At 45.0% G+C, this 19166-nt stretch overlaps 1 protein-coding gene across 1 annotated transcript in view; it reads left to right on the top strand.

Annotated features, from left to right (window-relative positions):
- kdm6a (lysine (K)-specific demethylase 6A) overlaps positions 1-19166 on the top strand; it is a 143165-nt gene that overhangs the window by 55608 nt on the left and 68391 nt on the right. Inside the window, 1 exon segment of the mRNA XM_007901685.2 lies at positions 7633-7753. Coding sequence (XP_007899876.2) covers positions 7633-7753 — 121 coding nt within the window.

Below are 19166 nucleotides of genomic sequence, written 5' to 3'. Positions count from 1 at the left end.
ATTTGGGAAAGAAGATTGAGAGGTGATGCAATCCATGTCTTTTAAAATCTGAGATGTTTAGATGCCAGGGACTGGGATTGTAGATCCAGAAAATACTAATTTAAAATTACTCAGCCTCCAACTGTGCAAAATCTAACTTATCGCTCCAAGGGAATAGGGCTCAGCGATGAGTTATTAGGAATGGAGAGTTATGTATATGTACATAAATAAATCTGGCCAGGATATTAACAGCTTGGTGACTTAAGCGATATTAACAAATTAAGCCATGGTCAAGTTATCAGGAGTTTACTATATGTGGATCAGATCTTCACCTTCCTTAGCGAGACCATAATCTGTATTGATTATAAATATCTTTTGGGGAATAGAAATGGAAGTTTACAGTAGGGGATAGTTTATAGAGAGATAAACTGGATCCAATGGTTGTGGTATATGTCGATATTGAGTATATCTGTTCTATCAACTTCACCTAGTCACTAATTGTGCACAGATTGGTTTCTTATGCAAGATTAAGTATCAGCATTACTCATAAGCATTTATTCATAGATATATGAATTAAGAATAGTTTTTTAAGACTTATTAAGTTGATTCATACATTTTTCCTCAAATAGAAATATGTGAATTCGAGCAGTTTGTTCCCCCCACTCCCCCCAATAAATACATTATGCTTTCAGTTGAAGAAAGGATTTTTTTTGAATTTGGCGCATAAACTGCTCATGTATTGGTCACTCCATCATTTAATTATTCTTATTATGTAAGGCTTGATAAGATGATGTAGCTGGAATACCATGTGAGGTTGAGAAGGCTTTCCATTTAACTTTTTAGGTCTCTAATCTGAACTTGATAAATGGGTCTCTTCCCACAGGCCCTTTTACCTGCTAGCGAAGTTTAGACAACAACAACAACAAGATTCCATTTATAGAGCGCCTTTCACGTCAGGAGGACGTCCCAAGGCGCTGCACAGTTGGGTCATGACCCGAGCAGGGGGGAAATGGTCAGGGTGAGGGGAGGGAAGGGAGGGAGAGAGGAGGGGGGAAATGGTCAGGGTGAGGGGAGGGAAGGGAGGGAGCGAGGAGGAGGAAGAGAGTCGAGAGGGGAGCTGAAGGCACGGTCAAAGAGAAAGGTTTTGAGACCGGCCTTGAAGGAGGAAAGGGAGGAAGCAAGGCGAAGGCACTGGGGGATGTAGTTCCAGAGCCTCGGGGCTGAGAGGCTGAAGGCCCGACCACCGATAGTAGGGCGGTTGGGGCGGGGGACGTGGAGCAGACCGGAGCCAGAGGAACGGAGGTTACGGGCAGGTAGGTAGGGGGATAGTAGGTTGGAGAGGTAGGAGGGAGCAAGGCCGTGAATGGCCTTGTAGGTGAGGATGAGGATCTTGAAATCAATCCTCTGGGGGATGGGGAGCCAGTGGAGGCGAGCGAGGGTAGGAGTGATGTGGTCCCGAAGCCTGGTGCGGGACAGTACACGAGCTGCAGAGTTCTGAATGACCTGCAGCTTGTGGAGGGAGGTGCCGGGAAGGCCGGCGAGGAGAGAGTTCCCATAGTCCAGCCTTGAGGTGACAAAGGCGTGAACCAGGGTTTCAGCAGCGTGAGGGGTGAGGTAGTGCCGTAATCTGGCGATATTCCGGAGGTGATGGAAGGCGGTGCCAGTTGTGGTGCGGATGTGAGGGAGAAAGGACAGCTCAGGGTCGAACAAAACGCCGAGGTTCCTGACTGGCTTTGAGAGGTGGAGAGTGCAGCCTTGGATGCTGATGGTGTCAGCGCCTGAGGTGCGGAGGCGCTGACGTGAGCCAATCAGGAGGGCCTCGGTTTTTCGCACGTTGAGCTGAAGAAAGTTGTCTCTCGTCCAGGACTCGATGTCGGACAGGCAGGCTGTCAGGACATCGGTGGTCGTGGAGTTGAGAGTAGAGGAGGAAAGGTAGAGTTGGGTGTCATCCGCATACATGTGGAAGTTAACCCCATGTTTGCGGATGATGTCACCAAGGGGGAGCATATAGAGGGTGAAGAGGAGGGGACCGAGGACAGAGCCCTGAGGGACACCACATGAGACAGTACGGGGGGTGGAGGAGAAGCCATTCGTTGAGACGAAGTGAAGACGGTGGGAAAGGTAAGAGCTAAACCATTCAAGGACAGTGCCTTGAAGGTTGAGGTGGGAGGACAAGCGGTGGAGTAGGATAGCGTGGTCGACCGTATCGAATGCTGCCGATAGGTCGAGGAGGACGAGGAGACAGAGGGAGCCCTGGTCACAGATGGTCAGGATATCATTGGTGACCTTGACCAGGGCAGTTTCTGTGCTATGAGCAGCACGGAAACCTGACTGAAGGGGTTCAAAAAGAGAATGGGTGGAGAGGAAAGAGCGCAGTTGGGAGGCGACAACTCTTTCCAAGACCTTGGAGAGAAAGGGGAGGTTGGAGATGGGCCGGTAGCTTGATAGCTGCGACGCATCAAGGGAGGGTTTTTTCAGGGTGGGCGTGATGATGGCAGTTTTTAATGGAATGGGGACAGAGCCAGAGGAGAGGGACAGGTTTATGATGTCAGTGATGTGTGGGGCAAGAAAGTGGAGCTGGGAGATAAGGAGTGGAGTGGGGATGGGGTCAAGGGAGCAGGTGGTTGGTTTTAGGGATAGGATGAGTTCAGTGACAGAGGGTGGGGAAACGGGTACGAAGGTGTGTAGGGGAGGATGGGTAGGAGTCGGAGTGTGGGAGGGAAGAGGTGGGTGGTGGGTGGAAGTTGGAGGGGAAGTGACCGCGGAGCGGATTCCCTTGATCTTGGATTCAAGGAAATCCAGCATCTCCTCGCAGTGAAGGTTGGAGGAGATGACCTGCGCGGGGTGGCGGGGGGGACGGAGGAGTCGGGATGTGGTGGAAAACAGTAGCCTGGGGTTGTTCTTCGCCTCCAGGATTATCCTGGAGTAGAAGGACGACTTGGCCGAGGCTAGAGTGGAGCGGTAAATTTTGAGGAGGTCCAGCCAGATTTGTCGGTGGACCGTTAAGCCGGATTTGACAAAGGTGCGCTCAGCAGCCCGCACCTGGCATTTCAGTGAGCGGAGGTGGGTGGTGTACCAGGGGGAGGAGCGGGAGTAGGAGACAGTGCGGGAAGTGATGGGGGCAAGAGTATTGAGTGTGGAGGAGAGGATATTGTGGAGGAGGGAGAGAGGAGAAGAGGGGTCGGTGAGGGTTGAAGGCCAGAGGGAGAGGAGTTCAGAGGACTCCAAGGCATCGGTTAGGGATTGTGGGGGTAACTTCTTCCAAGGACGGTAGAAGATGGTGGTGGGTCTGGTGGAGGTGGGGAGGGGGGTGGAGGTGGTGAAGGAGATGAAGTGGTGGTCGGAGATGGCCTTGTCGGTAATAGTGACATCCGAGACACTGAGGCCCCGGGTGATCACCAAATCGAGTGGGTGGCCGTGACTGTGAGTGGGGGAGTTTATGTGTAGGGAAAGGTTGAGTGAGGAGAGCAGGGAAGAGAAGTCTGTGGAGATGGAGCAGGAGGGGGTGAAGTGTAGGTTAAAGTCGCCCAGGATGATGAGGCGATCAGAGGAGAGGCAAAGACAAATGGTATAGTAGAGGCTTATCAGGAGGACACCTCAATAATCACTATGCAAGCAACGTTTTCCCAACCCCAACGCATTGGAAATTGATGATGAACAAATTCCTGAACTCACAAATGAAATACCTAAATTATAAGGGTAAAATAGCCAGTATTTTGTTAGAGCGTGGGTTTGTTTTAAAGTGGGTGGACCTACGGTTACTGGAAGTGTGTTAGACTAACAACTTCCACCTTGGACTGACCGACCTCCTGCACTAAAAAAAAATGCAGCCTTCTGGTTGATCAGGTTGGTGCTGATAGCACTTCCTATGTATTGAGCCATGCGGACTATGCACAAGAACCACTGCTGACATCACTGTGCAGGACTTCAGTGGCATTTCCAGCACATGATGCGCAGCAAGTGATGCGCTGAACTGTGCTGCTAACTAGGAAGCTTGCAGGGAGTTCTTGTGTGTGCCATCCACTCAATGAGGGCTCAACCTTGTCAAATATCAAATGACCAACAAGTGACCATCGTCGGGGGCAGGAGAGAAGCACTCCTTTGAGCTGGACTGGCCGTTAACTTAATTTTTGGACAATGACCTATTTTTCAACTTGCTTGTCTTAACTGGGAATGCTGATTGTATTGTTCCAGTCTTCTGACATCTGTTATTTGTATCAGGGTGGCTTCCATATGCTGAGATGAGTGCAATAAAGTTTATGCAATTTTTAGGCAATGGATTTAGAGTTGTGCAAGTGAAATGTGATCGGGGGAATGAAAATCAAGATGCCTTTTTTAAAAAATAATGCCAGATTGGGTAATGTTTAATGTCTACATTTAAAAAATATACAAAATATTTTAACACAAAATATGAAACTGCACTTAATAGGCTGGGTTTGTTTTTGCTACTTTCTGAAAAGTCGCATGAATTTTTGTTTCATCGTTATAGGAAGAGCATAAAATGTCTCACTTTATTGTCCTCGGGTGCAGATGTTTTCTTTTTATATAGAGCAGGCGTCCAACCGGTCGATCAGCCCTAGGTAGCATCTCGCACATGCTCAATAAAAACAAGGAGTGATATTTACTGCAGTTTAAAGAAATAAGTTTATATTTGTTATTACCAGATGCATGAAACACTTCATCCATCTGGCTTTGTTTTCAATTGGGCTATTTAGGAAATTCTGTTGCTCATTCCACTTGTATGTTTGATCAAGCTCGACAGTGCCACCTAGTTGGAGATCCCTGATGTAATAATAATAATTATCCTTGCATTTGATGTAGCGTCTCATCACGTCTTCAAAGCACTTTACAGGATATACTGTAAAGTGTAGTGACTGTGTATCTTGTGGGCGAAACTTGGGAGCCATGTAGAGTATCTTCCATACATTTTGGGGCTGTAAATTGAAATTTGAAGATTGTTTTAACAGAAAAACTTCTGACTTGGAGAATGTATAGAAGTTCAGCACAGAAAACATTTTTTTTAAAAAAATTATTAGAAAAATTGAAGGACTGGATTAATTTCTGTTGCACATCTATTTTTGGCGGGTCAGCTGGGTGTCTGACGCATGCGAAAACCTATTACCATGCGTAAGAGAATCCAAACCAAGCTGAGATTTCCATGCATCCCACCTACACATGGAAATCCCAGGGATATATTGTTGGAATGGAATGCATACTTTCCCTGGAGGGACGTATCCTGCTTACCTTATTCTGGAAAGTACTAGGTGCAGGTTGGCAAAGCTTGGGGACCCCAGAGTGTGTGATGGAGTACCCCTGGGGTCTAACCAGCTAAAACCATATAGCTTGCCATTGATATTGCTGTCTGGCAAGCTTTACCACTGCTTGTCCAGCTAGGACCACCCTACCTGTTAAGGCTTTGGCTTGCAGGGTTAACAACAACAAGATTCCATTTATAGAGCTCCTTTCACGTCGGAAGGACGTCCCAAAGCGCTGGACAGTTGGGTCAGGACCCGAGCAGGGGGGAAGTGGTCAGGGTGAGGGCAGGGAAGGGAGGGAGCGAGGAGTGGGGGAAATGGTCAGGGTGAGCGGAGTGAAGGGAGGGAGCAAGGAAGGGGGAAATTGTCAGGGTGAGGGGAGCGAAGGGAGGGAGCGAGGAGGGGGTGGAGAGTCGAGAGGGGAGCTGAAGGCACGGTCAAAGAGAAAGGTCTTGAGACCGGCCTTGAAGGAGGAAAGGGAGGAGGCGGCGAAGGCACTGGGGGATAGAGTTCCAGAGCCTAGGGGCTGAGAGGCTGAAGGCCCGACCACCGATGGTAGGGCGATTGGGGCGGGGGACGTGGAGCAGACTGGAGCCAGAGGAACGGAGGGTACGGGCAGGTAAGTAGGGGGATAGTAGGTCGGAGAGGTAGGAGGGAGCAAGGCCGTGAATGGCCTTGTAGGTGAGGATGAGGATCTTGAATTCGATCCTCTGGGGGATGGGGAGCCAGTGGAGGCGAGCGAGGGTGGGAGTGATGTGGTCGCGAAGCCTGGTGCGGGACAGTACACGAGCTGCAGAGTTCTGAATGACCTGCAGCTTGTGGAGGGAGGTGCCGGGAAGGCCGGCGAGGAGAGAGTTCCCATAGTCCAGCCTTGAGGTGATAAAGGCGTGGACCAGGGTTTCAGCAGCGTGAGGGGTGAGGTAATGCCGTAGTCTGGCGATGTTTCGGAGGTGATGGAAGGCGATGCCAGTTGTGGTGCGGATATGAGGAAGAAAGGACAGCTCAGGGTCGAACAAAACGCCGAGGTTCCTGACTGGCTTTGAGAGGTGGAGAGTGCAGCCTTGGATGCTGATGGTGTCAGCGCCTGAGGTGCGGAGTCGCTGACGCGAGCCAATCAGGAGGGCCTCAGTTTTACGCACGTTGAGCTGAAGAAAGTTGTCTCTCGTCCAGGAGCTGAGTGGGATGACTGCTTGTCCCCAGTGGCTGGTTTGCCCTTCCAGGTCCTGCCGATGAGCCAAGCTGTGCTGTGCTGTGCTGTCGTCAGCAGTGCCCTGGAATGCTGCGGACCCCCCTGACTTAGGAACTGGACTACAGAGATTACCGCAGAGAGTTGGCTCGATTCTGACATTCCGTTGCCAGGCATATCACCTTGGAACCAGTTCAGCTCCAAGGATACCCTGCTTAACTAACCTTTAGATGTTAGACTGCACATTCATGTATGCATATTTTTTATAAAGAAATGACTTAATTTGCTGATAGCTGTGCTGGATTTCCAGTGGCTGAATAACACTAGTATCAAAAGCACTGTCAGGGACTATCGAATGGCTGGATAGTTTTTATTTTATGTTTATATAATTTTCTAAATACTGGATGTATTGTCAAAAAAAATCAAATGAGTTGATCCTGAAAGTGGGAACAATAAAATAATTTTCCTATATGTCTTGCCTTTCTTTGTTTTCGATATTTTCTTACTTTTTTTTCCTTTCTAACTTTTTTTATTCAGCTGAATTAGGTACAAGTCTTTTTACTGCATGGTACTACTAGTCATATGAAGCTTTTGTTTACAGTTTTACTGTAAAGCAGATGTGGGTGGGGCTGCTGGAGATGAGCCAGCTGGCTGTAATTCTGAAATCTATGATGTATGTACCAGCCTGTGTAGCAGAGTGTTTGGACTTGAGGAAGAAAAAGCTACATCATTTGGCAATGCTGAAAGCTGGATAGCAGGTGTAGCATTGTTGCATATTAATACATAATCTTGGAATAAACTTTCTCCTTGGTATCCAAAGATTAAAGATTAATGGAATTGAAATGGCAAATGAAAAAAGGCATTATGAAATTTGTTAAATTACAGCATGTGTACTTTTAAAGGCAGGTCTTTTGTGTGATAATGGTAAGAAACTGAAATCTGGCTTCAGAGTTCAGAAATAATTTTTTTTGTCTTTCAATCAAATGTGAAAGCCCACTTTTCTGCAAAAATCTAATCTGTTCAATTGTTTACTAGGCTGAATTGGTTTAAACAAAACTAAACAAAAATATTCTTTGTTGAGTGCTTTGTTATTTATTGGGGTGTTGGGAGAAAATAAAACGTGTTCATAAAACAGAAACTAATCCTATATGAATTTGTTACAAACTTTTCTTTGCTGAAGAAGATACTGAATTACTTTTGTTCTATTTTCAGGGCAATTAAAGCATTTCAAGAGGTGCTTTACATTGATCCTAGCTTCTCGAGGGCCAATGAGATTCACTTACGTCTTGGGTTGATGTTTAAAGTGAATACGGACTACGAGTCAAGTCTTAAGGTAGGTAAAGGAAATGTATACTTGATATAGCAGGGAGCGATGATTATCAGTATCTTCCTACAACAACCACAGCAACTTGCACTTATATAGCGCCCTCCGTGCAGGGTAGTGTCTCAGAGCATTTAACCGTGGTGAAGCCTGAGTCTGAGCTAGGTGGAAGGTGACCGTAAGCACGGTCGAAAAGGAAGGTTTTCAGGTGGGACTTGAAAAAGGGGAGTGAGGGGGCAAGGCAGAGGGATTGAAGAAGAGTGTTCCAGAGTTTCGGGGTGTAGTGGTCGAAATTGCGACCTCCAACGGTGGAGCGGAGGGTGTGAAGAGGGAGGCCGGTGCAAGTCGAGAGGAGGCACCAAGTGATAGATTGGGGAGTGAGGAGGCCGGTGAGTTAGGGAGGTGCCAGGGATTTGAACACAAGTGTGAGGAACTTGAGGTCGATCGATTCAGTGATGGGGAGCCAGTGGAGCCTGTCCAGAACTGGTGAAATGTGGGTATGGAGTTTGGTCTGGGCGGAAGAGTTCTGAATCAGCTGGATTTTTGATTGGTGGAGCTGGGGAGACCGGCGAGGAGTGCCTTTGAATAATCCAGGCAGGGGGTGACAAACACATGCACGAGGGTTTCGGCTGCATTTAGGGTAACGTATGATTGGAGCCTGGCAATGTGGCAGAGGTGGAGGAAGGCGGTCCTGGTCAGGCACCGGATGTGAGGGAGGAGGGACAGCTGGGGGTCGAATCGGGCACCTAGATTGCGTATTGGTTCTGTGAGTCTGAGGGAGACCCCAGGGTGGTTAAGGAGTTTAGATCCACAGGAGTGAAGATGTTCCTACTTAAATTGCCGTATTATTTTAAGTTGGCATTTTGCAAAGCTACCTCAGGGCCACTTTATGTGAATTTAACCAAAATTTGATGTGATTCAGTCACCTCATAATGTTCTTGTATCATACATATTTTGAATGAAAGTGTCGTTTCTTTTTGCAGTCGCAATAAGCAATCAGAAAAATAATTTAGAAATTTATGTAGTTTTCAGTGTTCTGCCTTTTAAAAAGGCATTATGTGATTTGAAAACTTTATAGACTAATTTTGTCAACCAGTGCTGCATGCAGCAATGAATTTTTAACCATTTTGAAAATAAAATCCCCCAAAGCTGTCCCAAGTATATTCAAGAGTTTCAGCCTATCGACAACAGCAAACCGTGTTTCACCAAGAAATTAAGTTTTCATACAAACCGATCTTTAATTTGTGTTCTGATGGACTCGTATTTCTGTCAGACATCAAGTCCTGGATGAGAGCTAACTTTCTTCAGTTGAACATCAACAAGACCGAGGCTCTCCTGATGGGTTCCTGTCAGCGGCGCCTGTCAGCCAGGCGCTGACAGTATCACCATCCATGGTTGCACACTCCACCTTGCAAAGCCAGTTCAGAACCTTGGGGTCTTGTTTGATCCTCAACTAACCTTTCTACCTCACATTTGACCATGACCCGCTCTGCCTTCCCCCACCTCTGCAAGGTTGCCCGGCTCTGCACCGCAGGCTGCCGAAACCCTCGTACACGCCTTCATTACATCGAGGCTCAACTATGCAAACTCACTGCTTGTCAGCCTCCCCAACTCCTCCCTCCGCAGGCTGCAGATCATCCAGAACTCTGCCCCACTAGGCTCCGCAACCCTATCACCCCCATCCTTGCCCAACTCCACTGGCTTCCCATCACACAGAGGATACAGTTCAAGATCCTGGTCCTCACCTTCAAAGCCCTCCACAGTCTTGCTCCCTCCTACCTCTCTGACCTCCTAAACCCCTACCACCCTGTTTGCTCTCTCCACTCAGCCTGCTTCATGTCCCCCGCCTTGCTCACCCCACTATCGGCGGGCGGGCTTTCTGCCACGCTGCACCCACCCTCTGGAACTCCATCCCCCAGTCCCTCCGTCTCGCCCCCTCCCTCGCCACCTTGAAGACCCATCTCAAGACCCTCCTCTTCGACCGTGCTTTCGATCTCCCTGCTTCCAACCCCTGCCCTCCACCCTCCCCCACCCCTACCCCCAGCTCAGGTCTGTAACTCTGTCTGTCCAGTGCCTTGGAATGTCCTCTGCGACATGAAAGGCGCTTTACAAATGTAATTTTGTTGTTATCTATATGCTCCCTCTAGGCGATGTCATCCGCAGACATCGGGTAAACTTCCGCATGTATGCGGATAACCCCCGCCAAATCTAGTTTGCCTCCTCCAGTACCAACTCCAGGTCCGACAATGTTCTATCAGCTTGTCTGGCAGACATCAGGGCTTGGATGAGTGCAAACTTCCTGTAGCTGAATGTGGAACAAGACGGAAGCCATACTCCTTGGCTCCTGTCAATGTCTTCATTTCTATGGATCTAAACTCCTCAACCTCTCTGGGCTCTCCCTCAGATTCACCGAACCAGTGTGCAATCTAGGCATCCGGTTCGATCCCCAGCTGTCCTTCCTCCCCCAAATCCGGTCCCTGACCAGGACCACCTTCTTCCACCTCCGCCACGTTGCCCGCCTCCAACTGTACTTTACCCCAAATGCAGCTGAATCCCTCGTGCATGTGTTTGTCACCTCCCGCCTGGATTACTCAAATGCACTCCTCGCCGGTCTCTCCAGCTCCACCGTTCAAAAGATCCAGCTCATTCAGAACTCTTACCCAGACGAAACTCCGTACCCACATCTCACCAGTTTTGGCCAGGCTCCACTGGCTCCCCATCACCGAATGGATAGACTTCAAGGTCCTCACACTTGTGTTCAAATCCCTTCACTCCCTGCACCTCCCTACCTCTCCGATTTCCTCATTCCCCAATCCACCACCCGGGGCCTCCGCTTGACTGGCACTGGCCTCCTGCTTTGGAGGTCGCATTTTCAGCCACTACGCCCCAAAACTCTGGAACGCTCTCCTTCAGCCCCTTCGCCTTGCCCACTTTCTCCCCCTTTTCAGGTTCTGGTTTGCTCCGCCACTGTTAAGCGCTCTGAGACGCTACCCTGCGTGGAGGGCACCATATAAGTGCATGTTGTTGTTGTATGCTCTAACTACTAAGCTACAGGAAAACTAGCAGGTTTTTCCTTGACATGTCTATTGAAAGGAAAAGCTAATTCGTCAAAATGCTTCTGCCCTCTGTGATCTATTTAATTACTTCTGGAAATCTTCCATGAATGCAGCTTACAATCCAAAGTGAAAGATTTTTATCTGATTGTCATTTAGAAAAGGAGGTGGCTCTGTTGACTTCATTGATAGTTACTATTACCTTCCGTGTCTAGATCCCACATCCAGAAGCATGGACAGGAAGTTAAACAAGCGCATGTTGACTGTTCTGTAGTCTTCAAATGTCAATCTTCCTTGAGAGGCCAGCAATCCATTTGGTAATGCTGGGAAGGTTTTCAGTTAGAAAAATAAAGTCTCAATGTTCAATGCAATTTCCATTTTGTTACTGATGTTTGCATTTCACTTACAATGTGAATGGAGCTGAATAGCCTGTTCTCAAGTAGCCTGCAATACCGCTTTCGCAATCATATCACGTATTGTTGAAGTGGAGGTGCTGAATATCAGACTCTTTTGTTTCTGCTCGGTTCCACTACTATTATTTCAACAGCAGCAATCAAGCAAATAAAGATTTAGCTTGTGGATGCAAAATACAATAATGCTATTGCATCACAGAATATCACCATGCTCCATTATTCCAGGAGTCAACCATTTTCACTCTGATAGTAAATCGCCTCACTGACTCGTCAATGGGATATCCAACTTTGAGAAGGTGTGAGGATAATTCATTGCTGGGAAATTTCTCTGGTGTTGTTATGGATTGGCTGCAGAGGCAGACCATATATAAGCTAAATTTTGTAGCGCTTTGAGACGTCTAGAAGACATGATAAGGCGCTATATCAAATGCAAGGATTATTATTATTTCTAAATGCAGCATAAGCAAGCCAAGCTCAGCTTGTGCACCTCAGTTCACCAACTCCCATATCAGCCATTGATCTGAATTTTGAATAGCTTGGAGTGTAGAGTGTAGAGCACCCTAACCCATCTGCTTTTAAAAACTTGGCCAACCCTTCCCTCAGTTGGATAATATCCCTGTGCAATTTGTTTCTTCTTCAAACAAACTAATTCACGTGAGTGCTGAGTGTATACATTAGCAGAAATGGAGATTTGTTTGCCCTGAATCTTTCTCGTAAAAGCTTACTATGTTGGAGTATGGTTATTTCCGTGGAGTGGTTCCAGTGTTCTAGCATTTCATTCTTTTTATGAACCTAGGTGTTTGTAAACAGTTCAATCATTTGGGGATTTATCACAGTGAAGCAAGATCTTTTACGTTTTCTCTGTCCTTTCTGATTCAGGGACACTGATCCTTGCTACATTGTGAATAAAATCGCTTAACAGCCAAGACCAAAGATTGAATTGATTCAAGTCCGTGGTTGAATCTAAAACGCAGGTGACATACAACCAGCCTGGCCATCCAGCGCCACCCCATAGTCCTCGTTTAGCCCATGTACATACTGTATTAAGCTCAAGACCTATGCTGCCTCTGAGTCCAAGGTTCCCCCAACTTGGTGTCATGTGCAAATTGAATTCCATTACACAGCATCAATGAATCCAGGTCATTAATGATCACAAGGAAGAAGTACGAATACAGACCTCTGAGGCTTAAAATCTTCCTCTCCCCCGCCCATTTGCCTAGCTCCCCAAACAGCTACTCTGTTTCCTTCCCCTCCATCAATTTTGGATTCATGTCCATGTCTTATCCTTGATGCCCAGTGACATCAGTAAATGCCCAGTGACGTCCTGACGTTGGGGTTGAACTAAGAACTATCCAACTTAAAACTGAGAAGGCTACCAACTGAGCAGGGCTGATATCTTCTGGGCATTTTTCTATGACCCCAATATCCTTCCTAAATTGGAGTGACCAAAACTGGACACAATACTCTGTTATAAAATCCAGGATCCCACACGATTTCTTCACAGCCCAGAGCTATATGATGCATTTCTCCCTTTCAGCACCACATTCTCTCTTGAACCCTCTTTTACTCTTCCAACTTTGCTCAATTGTCCATTTACCTTTTGCTTTGCACAACAATCGGTGGTCAAGCCTTCATTGACCTTGTCCTCGAGAATCTTTTCCAAATCTACTTCACGTTGTTACTCTTACTCCATTTCAAAAAACATCCTAAAAACACATAATTTGAGTGAACTTTTGGTTACACTCCTGAAATCTTTCCCCTGTAAACAGCACCACAGTTGTCAAGTGTTTAGAGAAGTTATTTTACATTAAAGGTGTGATATAAAGAAGTTGTTACCTCTGTACCATAATACTGGATCATTTCTGTATATCTTTTTAAATAAAAATGCAAAGGGTCTGCGTTTACTGTAAGTGGAAAGAGAAGATGGTGTGCCACATTTTCTACCACATATCAATAGCTACATATAGGTTAAAAAGGGTATATTTCTTTGGGAAACTTAATGGGTATAAGAAAGTTAGATTCAAATTTGATGCATTCTTCAGTGCCGACGTCAGAGTATCAGTATTCATTATTTTTCCCCGTTAAGCTAAATACTTTATAAGGGGAAAGGAAAAACTAATTTTTAAAAAATTATATTTGAATTTATTTTAATATATGCTAAGGTTGAACGATTTTAAATTATGTTGAGGAAATGCATACTTTTTAATCATTCAATGTTTTAGAATGTTGCCACAGATAGAATTTAAGGAATTTAGGTAAGCGCTGTTGTATTGCAGATATCATCGAAGGTGATAATATCGGGATTACTGCCTGTACCATACGACAATTGGTACAGGAACAAACAAATTAAGGACTTGAACGCATGGCTAAAGGAGTGGTGCAGAACTCAGGGGTTTCTTTTTATGGGCCATTGGCACAAGTATTGGAGGAAAAGAGAGCTCTTTCAGAGAAAAGGGCTGAATTTAAATCGTGCTAGAACAAATGTCCTAGCTAAACGAATTAACAGGGAAATAAATAGGAATTTAAACTAGTAAAGGGTGGGGGGAATATATAGGTAAGAGAAACCATAAGTTAGCATTAGAAAAAGTAAAGATGACAGTGCAGAATAGGATACCAGATAATAGAAATATGTTAACTAGTGGTAAGAAGCTTGGCAAAGTAGATAAGGAATCAGAGAGTAGAGGAAATGGTAGGAAATTAAAAATGTTATTTCTGAATGCGCGAAGCATTCGGAATAAAACTGACGAATTAAAAGCACAGATAGACACATATGGGTATGATCTAGTAGCCATCACTGAAACATGGTTACAAGGAGATCTAGGGTGGGAGTTAAATATTCCAGTGTTCTCAGTTTACAGGAAAGATAGGCACAGTGGGAAAAGAGGTGGGGGTTGTAGCCCTGTTAATTAGGGATGAAATAAAAGCAGTGGAGAGGAAGGATCTGAAATCCGATGACCAGGAGGTTGAGACAATATGGGTGGAAATAAAAAATAATAAAGGGCAGAAAATATTAATGGGAGTGGTTTATAGACCCCCAAACAGTGATCACAATATAGCACAGGGTATTAATCAAGAAATCAGTGGAGCATGTAGGAAAGGTAAAGCGATAATAGTGGGTGATTTCAATCTCCACATAGATTGGGAAACCAAATTGGCAAAAGTAGGTCAGCAGAAGAGTTCATTGAGTGTATGAGAGATAACTTTCTAGAGCAGCATGCCGAGGAACCAACTAGGGGACAGGCCATCCTAGACCTTGTTTTGTGTAACGAAACAGGCTAGTTGGCAGTGTAGGTATTAAGAATCCTCTAGGGCAGAGTGATCACAATATGATTGAATTCTGCATTAAGTTAGAGAGGGATATAGTTAAATCCGAGGCAAGTATTCTAAACTTAAATAGGGCTAATTTTGTAGGTATGAGGAAAGATTTAGGTAAAATAAGGTGGAGAATAAGATTAAGAGGTAAAAATGTAGACCAATAGTGGCAAATATTTAAGGATGTAGTGCAAAATTCTCAAAATTGTGGAATAAGAGTACCACAGGGAAAGCAATTCATCCGTGGCTAACTAGAGCAGTTAGAGAAAGCAACAAATTAAAAGAAAACACTTATAAAACTGCCAAGAAAAGCAGCAAATCTGAAGATTGGGAGAGTTTTAGAAACCAGCAAAAAAAAACTAAAAAACTCATTAAGAGTGAGAAAAAGGAGTATGAGCGTAAGCTAGCTAGGAACATTAAGTCTGATTGTAAAAGTTTTTACAAATATATTAAGAGGAATAGGCGAGTGAAGGTAAATGTAGGTCCACTTCAGTCAGAGACGGGAGAAGTTGTAATGGGGCATAAGGACATGGCAGAGTCCCTAAATGGGTACTTTGCATCTGTCTTCACCGTAGAAGACACAACAAGTCTGTCAACAATAGAGATGCACCAAAGGGATAAGGACAGGGAGCAACTTAGAGAAATTTTCATTAGTAGAGAATTGGTGCTAGTGAAACTGTTAGCACTAAAAAGTGACAAATCCCCTGGTCCGGATGGCCTGCATCCCAGGATTTTAAAAGAGGTAGCTTATGATATAGGGCCTTATGTCTGATCTTCCAAAATTTCTTGGATTCCGGAACAGTCCCCATGGATTGGAAGATCGCAAATGTCACACCACTATTTAAAAAAGATGGAAAGGAAAAGATGGGGAACTATAGGCCAGTTAGTCTCACATCAGTGATAGGAAAAATTTTAGAATCGTTGATTAAGGATGTGGTAATGCAGTATTTAGGGGAGCACAATATAATTAGCCCAAGTCAACATGGCTTTACAAAAGGGAAGTCACGTTTGACAAATCTCATAGAGTTTTTTGAGGATATTTCGAGTAAACTAGATATGGGTGAATCAGTAGATGTGGTCTATTTGGACTTCCAGAAAGCATTCGATAAGGTGCCGCATAAAAGGTTAGTCCAAAAGATAAGGGCCCATGGAATTGGTGGGAGCATATTAACGTGGATTGGGGGGGGGAATGGTTAACGGGTAGGAAACAAAGAGTAGGGATAAACAGGTCCTTTTCAGATTGGCGGGATGTGACTAGTGGAAGATCAGTCCTTGGGCCTCAGTTATTTACCATCTACATCAACAATCTAGATGAGGACATCGAAGTTAATATATCTAAATTTACGGATGACACAAAACTAGAAGGAAGTGCCAACACAGAGGATGACATTAAAAAAATGCAGTGCGACATAGATAGGTTAGGTGATTGGGCAGGTAGGTGGCAGATGAAGTATGATGTAAGAAGTGTGAAGTCATCCACCAAGGTAGCAAAAACAGCAGAGCGGGTTATTTTTTAGAAGGGGAGAGATTGGAATGTGTTAGCGTCCAGAGGGACTTGGGTGCCCTTGTACACCAATCACAGAAAGTTAGTCTGCAGGTGCAGCAGCAATTAGGAAGGCGAAAGGTATGTTAGCATTCATTATGAAAGGATTAGAGTATAAGAGTAGGGAAGTCTGGCTGCAACTGTATAGGACCCTGGTGAGACCACACCTGGAATACTGTGTCCAGTTTTGGTCTCCTCATTTAAGGAAGGATGTACTTGCCTTGGAGGGGGTGCAGCATAGATTTACTAGGTTAGTGCCAGGGATGAAGGGAATGAGTTACGAGGATAGGCTGACCAATTTAGGCCTATATTCTCTAGAATATAGAAGAATTAGAGGAGATCTTATAGAAACCTATAAGATCATCAAAGGGCATGATAGAATAGATAGTGGGAGATTGTTTCCCCTGGTTGGAGAAACTAAAACCAGGGGTCACAACCTTAAAATCAGAGGCCAGCCCTTTCGCACTGAGTTGAGGAAGAACTTCTTCACTCAAACGGTGGTGAATGTATGGAACTCACTACCCCAAAGAGCTGTTGACGCTCAGTCCTTGAACATATTCAAGACTGAGATAGATATATTTCTTATTGCAAAAGGGATGAAGAGATAAGGGGATAAGGCAGGGTTATGGTATTAGCTGGAGTTAGTTTAGAAAATCAGCTATGATTGAATGATGGGGCAGGCTCGAAGGGCCGAATGGCCTACTCCTGCTCCTACATGTTATGTTACCATATCTCTTCATTCAGTTAAAGATTCTACAAGGATAGTTGCTGGTAATGGCCAAACTGAATTTGTAAAGCTTCATTTATACTGGTGGGAGTGGTTAGGAATGGGAAGCCAAATTTATATATTTGTTCTTTGCAAATTCTTATTTACCAAGGGTTGAGGAAAGTTCTGCTCTGCGAGCAGGTGCCAAAATATAAAAAAAGTCCTTTAAAGTTCGCAGTTGTGTCATGGAACTTTTGAAGGGCCAATTTGAGCTGTCTGCATGTCTAATGAAGTGGCAGTAATCATTTTTTGGCAAAACTACCTCTTTGGCAGGTAATCTCCAGCACAATGTGCTACCAGGTCATGAACTGTGGAAATATTTACGCAGTATTTTTAGTGTGTGTTTAACACTTGACATTTTTGTGCTGAAATACATGAAAACAAAGTACAAGTAGGGAATAAGGTGGTCTCTACGTCTGCAGTAGAATGGTGGAATTTGCATTGCAGCAATAAAATGTGGATAAGATTATCTACCATTGTCTATTTGTCTTTATAGATGAACCTCATTGGGGTTTGTTGGCTATTTATACTTAAACTTTGAGTTTACCTTAGGGAGGTTAACGGTAGAAGATCCTCCTGAAATCTCTTATGTGGCAGCACTGGCTGATCCCCCTTATATTTCGGTTATTTGCAAATCGTGGAATCAGGGTGAACATGGCATAGACTGGTGTATGATGCAATAGAAGAACAGTGGAGTCCTGTTAAAACATCATAGTTGGAAGGTAAATAAAATCTCAAACATTGTTATAACTGAGCGCAATTGCCGGTCAGTAATTCCACATTCACTGTGCATGCCGACACGGGATTACATTACGTACATTTGATCATCAAGGGAATACAAAACAAGCAAAGCTGATCATTTATAATAATAATAATAATAATCCTTGCATTTGATATAGCGCTTTTCACGTCGGGAGGACGTCCCGAAGCGCTTCACAGAACACACTGTAAAGTGAATTGACTGTATATTTGTGGGTGAACGCGGCAGCCAATTGCGCACAGCAATGTCCCACAAACAGTCGTAGATTGAAAATGACCAATTTATTATTGTTTTTTGTTTTGGAGGGATTATTATTCGGCTCTGTGTGGAGTAAGGAAACTTGCCCAAGGTTTCGTCCTGCCTGGAATTTAACTCAGGTCTCTCGCTTGCAAAGCGAGTGCTCTAACCACTGAGCTACAGGACTCCATTTGCCACATATGCTAAGGACATATCAGCTGAGATGTTCACATTCCCCCAAACGTTGATCTTACTGCTCTGCATGGATCAGCACCTGAACTGTGGAGTTCTGTAGCTCAGTGGTTGGAGGACTTGGCTTGCAAGTGAGAGACCTGGATTTGATTCCCGACAGGGCAAAACCTTGGGCAAGTTTCCTTACTCCAGATGCCTGATAATAATCCCACAAGAAAAAAACAATAATTTGGTCACTTAATCTACGACTGTTTGTAGGACGCTGCTGTGCGCACTTGGTTGTCGCGTTTCGCCCATACAATATAGTCAATTCACTTTACAGTATATTCTGTGAAGCGTTTTGAGACGTCTGGAAGACATGAAAAGCACAATATCAAATGCAAGGATTATTATTATAAGACAAAATGGATGACTTCTGGGTCAGCAGGTTGCTATTAATTTGCACAGCATACAGGAAGCGATATCAGTGGCCACCTGATGACCTACATAAAAGTTAGCCATTTAGCTTTCAGTGCACCAGCCACTGTTTCCTGCATTTTTGTTTTTTTTGACTATCCTCCTGTGGGGGTAGAGGTAAGCTGGCTCCAAGTTGACATATTTGGCAACAGAATGTCGGAATCGAGTCAGCTCTCTGTGATGGTCTCGGTTGTCTGGTTCCTGAGCCAGCCGGGTCTGAGGTGCTCCAGGGCAGCGGCAGGAGCCAGTGGTTGGGAGGACCTTCCCTTTCTTTCTCAATGAGCCGTGCTGCTCACGATCTGGCAGTCATTCCTGCACGAGAATGCGTGGCAGATTGAGAAAGAGAGAGGGGAGAATAGTGATTGAGGGAGATGGGGGAGAGAGGGAAACAGAGAGAGGGGGAGAGAAAGAGTGATTGATAGAGAGGGGGGAGTGAGAGTGATTGAGAGAAAGAAAAGAATGATGGTGTGAGGGAGAGAGAAACCGAGAGTGAGAGAGAGCACAAATAATAATAATAATAATACTTGCATTTGATATAGTGCTTTTCACGTCGGGAGGACATCCCAAAGCGCTTCACAGAATAGACTGTAAAGTGAATTGACTGTATATTTGTGGGCGAACGCGGCAGCCAATTGCGCACAACAATGTCCCACAAACAGTCGTAGATTGAAATTGACCAATTTATTATTGTTT

This window comes from Callorhinchus milii, unplaced genomic scaffold (genome assembly GCF_018977255.1).
Source record: "Callorhinchus milii isolate IMCB2004 unplaced genomic scaffold, IMCB_Cmil_1.0 Scaffold46, whole genome shotgun sequence".
In the NCBI taxonomy this organism is placed as follows: domain Eukaryota; kingdom Metazoa; phylum Chordata; class Chondrichthyes; order Chimaeriformes; family Callorhinchidae; genus Callorhinchus; species Callorhinchus milii.
This window is presented reverse-complemented; position numbering and strand designations above follow the sequence as displayed.